Source organism: Oncorhynchus gorbuscha, linkage group LG14 (genome assembly GCF_021184085.1).
Source record: "Oncorhynchus gorbuscha isolate QuinsamMale2020 ecotype Even-year linkage group LG14, OgorEven_v1.0, whole genome shotgun sequence".
Lineage (NCBI taxonomy): Eukaryota > Metazoa > Chordata > Actinopteri > Salmoniformes > Salmonidae > Oncorhynchus > Oncorhynchus gorbuscha.
Genome location: NC_060186.1, coordinates 58,180,552 through 58,194,423, shown reverse-complemented (window position 1 = coordinate 58,194,423; position 13,872 = coordinate 58,180,552). Strand labels below are relative to the sequence as shown.

At 41.3% G+C, this 13,872-nt stretch overlaps 1 protein-coding gene across 2 annotated transcripts in view; it reads right to left on the bottom strand.

Moving 5' to 3' along the window:
* Positions 1–45: 45 nt before the first annotated feature.
* The window catches only part of si:ch211-225h24.2 (uncharacterized protein LOC564539 homolog), a 28,759-nt gene continuing 14,932 nt past the window's right edge, over positions 46–13,872 (bottom strand). For both annotated transcript variants that reach the window (XM_046298636.1, XM_046298638.1), the window contains 2 exons: positions 3,551–3,666; positions 46–2,323 (listed from right to left, as the gene is read on the bottom strand). In XM_046298636.1, the coding sequence (XP_046154592.1) occupies positions 1,894–2,323; positions 3,551–3,666 (546 nt within the window). In that variant the 3' untranslated portion in view covers positions 46–1,893. The remainder of the gene's footprint in view (positions 2,324–3,550; positions 3,667–13,872) is intronic.

Sequence of the window (13,872 nt, the reverse complement as noted above, 5' to 3'; positions counted from 1 at the left end):
GAGTGAACACAACGACACCTTGTTGAAATAAGCAGAACCAAACAATCCAGGCAGGGCAGGTCTTTATTCTTCTGAACAAATGGGACCCTTCTTTTTAGTAAATACAGAAGCTCTAACAGCCATCTTGGCAAGGAACCCATAACTGTGCACAAATGTGGTTGTGGAAGAAGGGACTAAGTGGATTGGAAAATAAAGGCACATATTTAAATGAAAGGATTGTCCAAGTCGAACCACTTTCCATCAGGAAAGCCTGATTCTGTTTGGAATTACAATATACAATTGCAATCACACACAAAACAATCAGTGTTTTTGCTATGAAAACGAAATAAAATGATTCTTCAATAACTCACTGCTATTCTATTAAAGCACCAACACACATTTACATAGGCACATACAACAACAGATCTCATGTTAACGATGCCTGTTGAATTAGTTTTTGTCACAGTCCCAAAAGCACCTCGGCTGCTGGCAAAATTGTTGGAAACCATAACTGGAATACAGGAAGTTTCTTATGGCCATGAATGAGAAGGGAGGGGTGTGGCTAGATGGTATACTAGATGGTATATTTTCTAGTTGTATGTTCTAGTTGTATTTTCTAGTCGTATGTTCTAGTTGTATGTTCTAGTCGTACCGGGAGTTTTTGCATTTTTGCTAACCCTAAACCTTTTCCTAACCTTAACCTAATTGTCCTAACCTGCTGTGTGAGTTCTCCTAGCCTGCTACACAAAGTCAAATCTGTCCGTAGCTGAAAACCATTTAGTCAAAACCAGGGAGGGGTGCAGCAGTGATGCATGCTGGGATTGCCCATCACATTATTTGATCCTCATGGTGAGCTTGGTCTAGTAGTAGTCTATTCCAAAATGGTGAGCAGAGAAGCATGCCACAACACATACTGTAGAAAAAGGCACATCACGGCTTTTTGTCTAATCGGGGAAACAGCACACAGACTGCATGCAGAAAATGGCGCTCAGTCCTCTTATTGCATGGAAAATGTTTCTTATCATTAGATTTGAATGTACAGTATTCATGACACTCCAACAGAGCGCCATCTGCTGGGCTTGTAACAACATTTAGATCATATCATCATTAACAATACTCCAGATTCAGCAGCCTATATTCGCTAACACACATTTGCACGTATGGTTCAGAGCCTGGAAGGCTTATTACACATTATTGGACAAAGCATTTTAAGCCTTTTAGCTATGCTTATTAGGAGCTAAGACTTCTGACACATTCCTCTCCCAGTAGACATTTACTGCAGGGCCAGGGAGGGCAAACAACATGGAAAATGTATAATTAAATAAGGCCTACAGTAGCATAGTTGGTCTTGTTCTCAAACTACACTCTAGCATAAAACATGAATGCCTATGTTACAATACAAAATCTCCTTTGGAAATCATTCTCTTGGCTTGATAATATAAAATGGTCAAAGGCCAGTGGATAGCACAGTTTAAGATAGTGTAAGGCCTTCATGTGTTTGCTTTTTTACTTTCCAACCTCTTATCTATGACATCCTTTTCAAGATGGTGACCCTTTTCTCTACACTGCCAAACCAGTCCACTCAGATCAACCTAGCATAATGTGTTCCCAGGCTCAATGTCTCTGCAACATTAAAACACAGTTTCAACACAAAGTCAATAATAATAGATTTTAGTGACCTTGTCTGCTTTGTAAGTTCATCTGCTATGTTGTGGAGTGAACAGTCAGGGATATATGGGCTGTGTTCGTCTATGCTGTACAGAAAAGTCAGGACTGCACTCAGAATGTCAATGGAGGAATACAAAATCAGTTCTTTATGCAGCACAGAGACAGACAGGCATGTCTTTTTCCCTCCTCTTAATTTGAGGAATGAGCTGAGGGGCAGGGATTGCTGGCAGGTAAGGGGTAAAGCTTTTATTTAAACCCCTCCCATGTCTCCGAAACACTCCCTCGGCTCCGTCTCCTGATTCCGGCCAGCTTGCCTTTGGCGCGGGCTGTCCACCTGACGGCCGTGGAATCCCGCGATTCTGACAGGTTGGCGTAGTGCGACGAGTCTTCCTCTAGACCCAGACCTGTCCAGGAGGGCAGCCCCAGCGGGAGCCCCAGGGCCTGGGGGAAGGACACAGGCGAGTCCCTGGTCCCACTCTGAGCCTCCATTGCCTCCTCGGTGGGTGTTTCGGTTTGGTCGGGCAACTGCGGCGGCTCCCAGCCCTCCAGCTTGTCCAGTTTCCTGGTGGGCGTGATCTGCCTCATCGTCATGGTGACGCTGTCCCAGAAGCAGTGGCCCTTCTCTGTGATTGGCTTGTTTTTCTCCTTCCCTTCCTCCTTGTTCTTCTTGTGGGACCTTGATCAAAGACAGAGAGAGGGGAGGATGAAGAGGACTATGAGTACAAAAAGCAGTAAGAACATACTACAATACATGTATCATTGTTCCTTGAAGTCCAATGTAGTTGTGTATATGTACGCATGGGTACTCCCCTGCCCACATCCTAAACACACTATTAGAAAAAAAGTGCTATCTAGAACCTAAAAGGGTTCTTTGGCTGTCCCCATAGGGGAACCCTTTGAAGAACTATTTTTGGTTCCAGGTAGAACCCTTTACACAGAGGGTTCTACATGGAAGACAACCTGGAACCAAAAAAGCTTATCCTATTGGGACAGCCGAAGAACCCTTTTGGAACCCTTTTTTCTAAGCGTGTAGAACATGCAGGATACTAGGACATGAGGGTGTGGGATGGTAAAGTAGACATTTTTACCCCTACTTTATATTTACAGCTCTGCTTATCCAGTAGAAGTATGCATGACAACGGGGCATCCTAAGCCCCTACACCTACTCCTTTAGAGACATATTTTCTTCCCCTCCCCCTCACTTCCCCTACTGCATCGGTAGGACATTAAAGTAGGAGTCTGGTGCGTTCCCCATTGAGAAGGGCATTGTATAGGGATACCAGAGGTATTGTACTTCTGCCACTGAATGATGATTTACCCTCCATACATTCCACACCCTGTGGAGACAGGATGTTGACATGAGCCAGACTGTCTGTCTCACTATCTGACTCTCTCTCTCTTTGTCTGTCTGTCTGTCTGTCTGTCTGTCTGTCTGTCTGTCTGTCTGTCTGTCTGTCTGTCTGTCTGTCTGTCTGTCTGTCTGTCTGTCTGTCTGTCTGTCTGCATGTCTGTCTGCACGTCTGTCTGCATGTCTGTCTGCACGTCTGTCTGCACGTCTGTCTGCATGTCTGTCTGCATGTCTGTGTTCAGGAGGCTCTATCCAGGATTAGGTGGTTTTGGGAAAGCAGCAGCGCCAGCAGAGCTTACTATAGGCCTCACCTTCTCAGAGAGGTCAAATGAGACAGGACATTCATCTCACTGAAGGAGGGAAGACAGAGTGCTCACCTCGCCCTTTCCCTCTGAGCTCAACTAAATGTTCTATGGGGCCAGCCCTATTGCACCTTGTAGCTAGTTGGGGAAATAAGAGTTATAGTGGGGCGAGGTAGCAAAAGTATGACATACAAATACTTGCCTGCACTTTGTTATATGTCATGATGGTAGTACAGTATATGATCAATCTCACCCTCTGCGGTCGGCCAGTGTGACCCCTGTCAGTAGGAAGTGCTCGTCATCCTGAGAAGAAAACATCTTCTTATCCCTCCTCTCCTTCTTGGACTTGACTTTCTTCACTTTCACCTCCTGGGAGACCAAAACAAACAGAGCACCACTGTAAACTACAGCCTGACCAATATGTTTTTTTGGGTCCAAAACAGATTAAAAACTTACCGGTACCAATATATCTGCCAATATACTGTTTACATCAGCAAAATTAAAAAGTGTCTTTCTTCCACACTGAATTCTCGTAAATTGCCATCCAAAATAGCAATTTTCCAATAACTATGCTGTTGATTTCATCATTTCAATGACACATCATGAAAATGGCCGCAAACGTTCAGATAAGCATGAGATTCCCCTTTTCATTTATAGGTGGATTTATCGGACGATGCCGATATAGCGCTTTAAAGGTCAATATCTGTGAACCGATATATTGGTTGGGCTCTACTGTAAACACGACTGTAAATCCTAAATAGCTTTTCATAAGCTCTAGAATGATAATCATAACAGTTCTGTGGTGTTTTATGACTATTGACTTCCACCACCAGAACAGTCTGTTTTTAAGTGATAAAGATTAACTCAAATGAATGGATTCAATGGAGATTGAATACAGGTATTGGCCATTTATGTATAAAATGGAGTAACAGTTACAGCACAGTCATCTCGGCTCCAGCCCTGGCACTGAGGAGAGAGAGAGCAGTCACTACTCGCTTGGCTGGTCAGTACATTCCAGTGGAATACCCTCCCACCTAACCCCCACTCATCTGTCACATCGGAATTCCAGCCTTATTATTTTCAAATAATGTGGCCGAATTCAACTACTTCTATTTTAAGTATTTTCAAATAATGTCCTATAAAACTAGGCTATTTGAAACTATTTTCAAATGTTTCCAAATACATTATAAATACGCATAGGACCAAACAGACATGGGTTCAAGTGCATGGAGCATTTAAATATTTGTATTTGAAAACTGTATCTGTGTATGAGTATTTTCAAATACATGCCAATACTTTCAACTACTTGTATTTTCAAAGAAAATGTGTTCAAATATTTACATTGAAATGTGAAAGTAATTGAAATACTTAAAATAGTATTTGAACACAGGTCTGCTATCCGCACAGGGAACTCCCATCCTGATTCTGGCCCTTTAGCAGTCGTTGGCTCATGTCCCTCTTTTTGTTCTTATCCCACTTTATTCCAATGTCAAATATCAAGGTCATGTCGTTTACACCAACTCACATCTGACCTGTTCTTTTCACATTAGTACATTCCTGGCATTTCTGATAAATAGTCTCGTAATAATTCTCGTAATAGACGGATTATTTGGACTCTAAATTATCTGTACCCTCGTAACGTTTGAGGTTACCTGTCAACAAGCCACTGTGTAAGAGGCTGTTTCTATGGAACTAAAACACACACACACCCTTTTCCCCAGTTCAGACCTTGTTGTTCTGGAACACAGGACAGAGAACACAGGACAACACAAACAAACAGAGATCTGCAGACTAAAGAAGCCAACCAAAATATAAACAGAAACACAAAGGGCCATGAAAGCTCTTCTAATCCCAGATCGTTGAACCCAGAGACCTCCATTTAATAAAGGCAGGGTCCTATTTGCCCTCTTTGCTGTGGAGTAGGCAACAGACAGGCACACTCTCTAGAATGCCACACACACAGACATGAGCCCTCTAACACTGCATAGTTGGCTGCACCCCTCCACACTATATCCTCTGCTCACTTCACTTCACACACATACACGCACACACACACACACACACACGCACGCGCGCGCACGCACACACACACACACACACACACACACACACACACACACACACACACACACACACACACACACACACACACACACACACACACACACACACACACACACACACACACACACACACACACAGCACCACCGTGCACATGTTGTACAGTAAACCCATACACACTCTGTGTGATTTGTTAAGTCTATGGGGAATGCCATTGGTTGTATTTACAGTTTGATGAAGATGTCATTAAAATACCTTACAGTCTAAAGACCCTAATAAAGTAGGGGGGTTAATAAATATCAGATATGATTACTTCTCATCCTCACTTTCTTTCCTCCACATACCAGAGGGGTTGAGGTTGAGGAGGGGTTGAGGTTGAGACATCCCAGCAAGCACATTACATTCTGAGAACAACATAACATTCTGAGCGTTTCAAACATGATCCATTTTTTGAAAGATGGGAAACAGCCCTTTAAAATGATATGACATGCAATAAAGAGTGGTAATCAGTGAACCTGTCAGATTCTAAGCCCTGTCTAAGCAGGGGAGGGGTTCTACTAAGCTATATGAAATTATTTTAAGATGGTCACCAAGGATCATTTAGCTATTTGAGTTAGAATTTTAAGACCCCTTGAAGTATCAAAAATATATATATACACTACTGTTCAAAACTTTGGGGTCACTTAGAAATGTCCTTGTTTTTTAAATAAAAGCACATTTGTTGTCCATTAAAATAACATCAAATTGATCAGAAATACAGTGTAGACATTGTTAATGTTGTAAATTACTATTGTAGTTGGAAATGGCTGATTTTTGGCAGCTTCATTCAATAGTATCTGCAAAACAGCAATATTAACGTCAACAGTGAAGAGGCGACTCTGGGGTCCTGGCTTTCTGGGCAGAGTTGCAAAGAAAAAGCTATATCTCAGGTTGTCTAATAAAAAGAAACGATTAAGATGGGCAAAAGAACACAGACACTGGACAGAGGAACTCTGCCTAGAAGGCCAGCATCCCGGAGTCGCCTCTTCACTGTTGATGTTGAGACTGGTGTTTTGTGGGTACTATTTAATGAAGCTGCCATTTGAGGACTTGTGAGGTGTCTGTTTCTCAAACTAGACACTAATGTATTTATTTTCTGGCTCAGTTGTGTACCGGGGCCACCCACTCCTCTTTCTATTCTGGTTAGGGCCAGTTTGCGTTGTTCTGTGAAGGGAGTAGTACACAGCGTTGTACGAGATCTTCAGTTTCTTGGCAATTTCTCGCATGGGATAGCCTTAATTTCTCAGAACAAGAATAGACTGACAAGTTTCAGAAGAAAGTTATTTGTTTCTGGCCATTTTTTGCCTGTAATCGAACCCTCAAATGCTGATGCTCCAGATACTCAACTAGTCTAAAGAAAGCCAGTTGTATTGCTTCTTTAATCAGAACAACAGTTTTCAGCTGTGCTAACATAATTGCAAAAGGGTTTTCTAAATGATCAATTCACTTTTTAAAATTATAAACTTGGATTAGCTAAAACAACGTGCCATTGGAACACAGGAGTGATGGTTGCTGATAAAGGGCCTCTGTATGCCTATGTAGATATCAGCCGTTTCCAGCTACAATAGTCATTTACAACATTAACAATGTCTACACTGTATTTCTGATCAATTTCATGTTATTTTAACGGACCAAAAATGTGCTTATCTTTCAAAAACAAGGACATTTCTAAGTGACCCCAAACTTTTGAACGGTAGTGTATATTTTTGACCTTACTGCTATTAGCCCATAGAAATGCACTGAATAACATGGTCTGACAAACACCGCTCTGTTACTTTTCACCGCAGAAGCGGAAGTGCGACATCCTGTGGATGTGGTCGATTGAGACTCATCCAATGAAAAAAAACGATATCTCTAGCTTAAACTGACAGATTTTTATAGGGATTTTTTGTATTATGCTAATTTGATTTCTGTGGGGGAAAGTTAGCCCAAAAATGATTGTGGGGGTACACCGGTTACACTAATTAAACATAGATTACAAGAAATCCGTAGGCTACAGTGCATTCGGAAAGTATTCAGACCCCTTGACTTTTTCCACATTTTTTTACGTTACAGCCTTATTCTAAAACTGATTTTTTTAAAGCATCAATCTACACACAATACCCCATAATATCAAAGCAAAAACAGGTTTATTTATTTTTTGCAGATTTATAAAAAATGTAAAACTGAAAAAAACGTATTTACATAAATATTCAGACCCTTTGCTAGTAGAATAAAAAATTAGCTCAGGTGCCTCCTGTTTCCATTGATCATCCTTGAGATGTTTCTACAACTTGATTGGAGTCCACCTATGGTAAATTCAATTGATTGGACATGATCTGGAAAGGCACACACCTGTCTACATAAGGTCCCACAGTTGACTGTGCATGTCAGAGCAAAACCAAGCCATGAGGTCGAAGGAATTGTCTGTAGAGCTCCGAGACAGGATTGTGTCGAGGCAGAGATCTGGGGAAGGGCACCAAAAAATGTATGCAGCATTGAAGGTCCCCGAGAACAAAGTGACCTCCATCATTCTTAAATGGAAAATGTGTAGAACTACCAAGACTTTTCCTAGAGTTGGTCGCCCAGTCAAACTGAGCAATCGGGTGAGAAGGGCCTTGGTCAGGGAGGTGACCAAGAACCTGATGTCACTCTGACAGAGCTCCAGAATTCCTCTGTGGAGAAGGAAGAACCTTTCAGAAGAACAACCATCTCTGCTGCACTCCACCAATCAGGCCTTTATGGTAGTGGCCAGACGGAAGCCGTGACAGAGGTACGTGTCAGTGCGCTTGGAGTTTGCCAAAAAGCACCTAAAGGACTCTCAGACCATGAGAAATAAGATTTTATGGTCTGATGAATCCAAGATTGAACTCTTTGGCCTGAATGCCAAGCGTCACGCATGGTGTTAGCAGCATCATGCTGTGGGGATGTTTATCAGTGGCAGGGACTGGGAGACAAGTTAGGTTCGAGGGAAAGATGAACGGAGCAAAGTACAGAGAGATACTTGATGGAAACCTGCTCCAGAGCATTCAGGACCTCGGACTGGGGATAAGATTCACCTTCCAACAGGACAACAACCCTAAGCACACAGCCAAGACAACGCAGGAGTAGCGTTGGGAAAAGTCTCTGAATCTCCTTGAGTGGCCCAGCCAGAGCCCGGACTTCAACCCGATCTAACATCTCTGGAGAGACCTGAAAATAGCTGTGTAGCAATGCTTCCCATCAAACCTGACAAAGAGGGTCTGCTTGAGAGGGTCTGCAGAGAAGAACCGGAGAAAATCCCCAAATACAGGTGTGCCAAGAAGACTCAAGGCTATAATCGCTGCCAAAGGTGCTTCAACAAAGTAGAGGGTCTGAATACTTATGTAAGTGTGATATTTAAGCCATCTGATGCAATGAAAGATGGAGTTGAATTTGTCTTTCTGCCCATAATTTCATTTAAAGTACTCAAGTACTTTGAAGAATCTAAAATCTAAAATATATTTTGATTTGTTTAACACTTTTTTGGTTACTACATGATTCCATATGTGTTATTTCATAGTTTTAATGTCTTCACTGCTTTTTTACCATGCAGAAAATAGTAAAAATAAAGAAAAACCCTTGAATGAGTAAACTTTTGACTTTTGACTGGTACTATAAATAAAGTATTTATGTTTTTTAATTTTTTTATACATTTTCGCTTTGTCATTATGGGGTATTGTGTTTAGATTGATGAGGGAAAAATGTATTCAATCTATTTTAGAATAAGACTGTAAAGTAACAAAATGTGGAAAAAGTATTTCTGAATGCACTGTATGTGTACAGTACAGTATTGTAACTGATAAATGCACACACACACACACCAGATGTTCATGTTTTTAAATGTATGTAAATTGTAAAGTATTTTGTCTGTAATGTCTTTTTCATTATGTGTCGGACCCAAGTAAGACTAGCTGTCGTCATTGGCGTTGGCTAATGGGGATCGTAATCAATGTAAATTGAATCCCATACCACCTCTCTCTCTCCTTCTCCCCCCAAGGCTGTTCTCTTATTTATTGGAGTAGTCTCTCCCTGTGTTGTCTGGTGTAAACTGTGGATCAGGTTTACTACACTCCAAATCCATGCAGCAACACTGAGACCAGCAGTGACGCCAAAGCTTTGACCCTGACCCAGGTATGCAGCTGTGTGTGTGTGTGCGCGTGTGTACCATAGTATACAGTAAGCTACTCAGCGATCTCCTTAACCTTCACCTCCAGGACACCAAAGCCAACATAGCAGCCACAGCCCAGTGTAATCTCCATGCAGCCCAGCAAGCAGGCTATTCACCTCAAGCAGGCTATTCACTGCACTAAGCTCTCTGTGTGTGAGATGGCAACTTTTCCCTCCATGCCACACAGAACAATGGACGTCTTATTGGAAATAATTTATTTCATCCATACCTTGGTATTACTGCAGTCTGCATGATCAAATGGGTATACATCAAGTTCTACAATTTAATATGTTTTTTTAATCATACAAAGTAATGAAGGCATTATGCTGAAGCGTATAACTCTGTCTAATCATAAAACTGACCCATGCTTTTGGCGATTCTAATCATGGCTTTCTATCCGGACAATTCTTGCTATTTTCAGCCTTGCTTTGTTTCACACCGATTACTCCCCTCCAAATCCTGACTCCTCGAAAGAATGTTCGGCTTCCTTCCCCCTCGTACCAACCCAGCCGTCCCCCATCCTCACTTACAAGCAGGTTATGAAATACCACCACGTCTTGTCCACTGAACAGTTACAGTAACAGTTAGCACAGCTCCTGGGGTATCTACGCACAAACACCACATGGAAGTATGGTGGTTTAGCAAATTGTACACATTCCAGCAGCATCTCATCAAAACAGGTTATGAAATACCCCATGAGATCACACACACACACACACACACACACACACACACACACACACACACACACACACACACACACACACACACACACACACACACACACACACACACACACACACACACACACACACACACACACACACACACACACACACACACACACACACACACACACACACACAGTAGGGGAGAGCAACAAACTTTTGTTGACAGAAACCACAACGGACACCTGTTTATCGTACCACAACAAACAGATAACAAAAGCTAAGACACAAAAACACACCAAACACACACACAGATCTAATAACATCACCACAAACAGATATGAAGGTGACCTGGGCTGATAAACAGAGCAGAGACACTAAGGGCTGAGCTGAGGGATGATGAGGGTTGAAGGTGGAGGTGGACGGATATCTACTGTGTCATAATATCTGGCCAGTGGATGGGGGTTGGGGGGGTTTGATACAAGGGTATGATGTGTACATACACTCCTACATATTTATTTGGACAGTGAAGCTACAACTAGGGCTGTTACAATGACCATATTACCGCCACGCCGGCAGTCACAAGTCATGACGGCAGTCAAATTCCATGTGACCGTTTAGTCATGGTAATTAGGCTTCTCCAAGCTCTGATGCTGCTGATGGTCATTAGTATCCTACTAAACTTGCTAACTGCCTGGTACTCAGCACTCTATTTTCCCTCTAATCACTCTGACATCAATGCAAATGTAATCAAAAATCTAATCAAACACTTCATGAGAGCCCATGAGCTTATGTTGCACAACATTTCTATAGGCTATGCAATTGCGTGAGAAAACAGTGATGGCCTCTATTAAAAAGAGGAGGATCCCATCAGCGTTCTATAGGCTAGGCTTACAATATTTATTTCTCAACTTTCCTAATATTAAGCACACTGATTCTCTTTAAAACAGGACTTCAGCCTACCTGGCTGGCATAAGAATTAACCATGGGATTTATGTGCATAAAGAACATGTATTTTGTTCCCACTCCTGTTTCGAGACAGTGGCATGATAATGGTTCATTCTATATCAAAACAAATTTCACACATACAGTATGTTATTTAGTAAATGTAAAGACAAGATTAAATCAAGAACAGTCTAATGGGTGACAATATTCGCCTATCACTTGCGAATGATATATTATCATTTGTGAATGATGCCCAGTTTGTGTGCAGTAAGAAACAGTGCATGCCTTTTTTTGCAACTTTTTCAAATCATAGTCACATACCTCATGTAGCCGAGCCCATAAGGTGTGTATATCAACTTAAGTGGCCAAATAACTTTGCAAAATTAAGCACATTAATCCACTTTACAACAGGTGAAGAGTCTATCTGGCATCCATATGCAATGCCTGAGTTTCACGTTTGGAGAAGATCATTTTCACCATAAAAAATGCACCTTCATAATAAAAGCATTACATGCATAATCACATTTGCAGTCACTTTTGAGAATGGTGTTTTCCCGCTAATTGATTGCATTTTGGAACATTCAGACTTATAGCCTACTGCTGTGTGCGTATTGCTGCGCTTATAATGTGAAGAAATAGCCTAACAGTTTATCAACATGTTAAGCTAAACGTTCTGATCTGTTGCGTCAGCATCATTGCTTAAAAATGTTTTTTTTCTGATGCTAGTGGTTGTATTAATTTGGGCTCTATCGCATCGCACAACTGTCCTAGACTATGTTTGGAATATTTATTTATCGCACAGAATAGAATAGGTTAAGTATTGTACTATGCGGGATAGTACATTGACATAGGCTTTATCAAGAGCTTATCCAATTGTGAATGAGAGACTGATGAAGTGTGTGCAGCCTGTGCAAAGAACAAAGCAGAGCTCATTGCCTTTCATGCAATTTTTTTCAAATTAGAGTCGCATAATGCAGCCTTAGCATGTATTAAAAATCTAAACAAATAGCCCAACGTTGCATCACAAATAAGTTGCATAAATTACTCTAAATTAAGCATATAGGAGGACCTGTTTCTTTGTTAACCTCTCAACAGAGAATATCGTTTGGAGAAAATATACTTTCTATTTTATTCAGTTATGTTCAATTGTATTCGTCATACTATAAAATAATATAAAATAATGTATCGGAATTCTAACCAAATCTTGTCTGCTAAATGAACTAGTGTAGCCCACTACCATATAGCATAGCCAGATCAGGGCGTAACATGACAACTCAGAGTATGCTATTCTGTTCTATTATGTCTCTGAACACTTCTACATTCATGTCGATTCTACCATGATTACGGATAATCATCAATGAATCCTGATTAGGTTAGCATGTCTTGAAGGTATGGTATTTATGACACTAACTTTCTCACTCATCATTATTCACGATTCATTCATGATTATCCAAAATCATGGTAGAATCCACATGAATGTAGAAGTGTTCAGAAACATACTGTATTATATTCTTATTTACAATAAAAACGACTAAAAAATGACACAATGCATTAGTGACCATTAATTTCTATTAGGCACAACATAACCCAAAACACAACCAAAACAGACTGCAAAAGCGTCCAACAAGTTTGTAGAGACACAAGCTTGATGTAGTCATTGAATGCTAGGAATATTGGACCAAATACTAAACTTTTGACTAAATGTAATACACTATAAGTGCATTTGTCCTTCAAATGGGGGATCATACCTTCAAATGGGGGGATCATACCTTCAAATGGGGGGATCATACCTTCAAATGGGGGATCATACCTTCAAATGGGGGGGGGGGGATCATACCTTCAAATGGGGGGATCATACCTTCAAATGGGGGGATCATACCTTCAAATGGGGGGATCATACCTTCAAATGGGGGATCATACCTTCAAATGGGGGATCATACCTTCAAATGGGGATCATACCTTCAAATGGGGGGATCATACCTTCAAATGGGGGATCATACCTTCAAATGGGGGATCATACCTTCAAATGGGGGATCATACCTTCAAATGGGGGATCATACCTTCAAATGGGGGATCATACCTTCAAATGGGGATCATACCTTCAAATGGGGGATCATACCTTCAAATGGGGGGATCATACCTTCAAATGGGGGATCATACCTTCAAATGGGGGATCATACCTTCAAATGGGGATCATACCTTCAAATGGGGGATCATACCTTCAAATGGGGGATCATACCTTCAAATGGGGGGATCATACCTTCAAATGGGGGATCATACCTTCAAATGGGGGGATCATACCTTCAAATGGGGATCATACCTTCAAATGGGGGGGTCATACCTTCAAATGAGGGATCATACCTTCAAATGGGGGGATCATACCTTCAAATGGGGGATCATACCTTCAAATGGGGGATCATACCTTCAAATGGGGGATCATACCTTCAAATGGGGGATCATACCTTCAAATGGGGGATCATACCTTCAAATGGGGGATCATACCTTCAAATGGGGGATCATACCTTCAAATGGGGGATCATACCTTCAAATGGGGGATCATACCTTCAAATGGGGGATCATACCTTCAAATGGGGGATCATACCTTGAAATGGGGGGACTAGATACAATTAATTTTAAAATGGTAAAACATATATGAAAATACCATCAATTAAAAGCTGAAATTCTGTACGATTG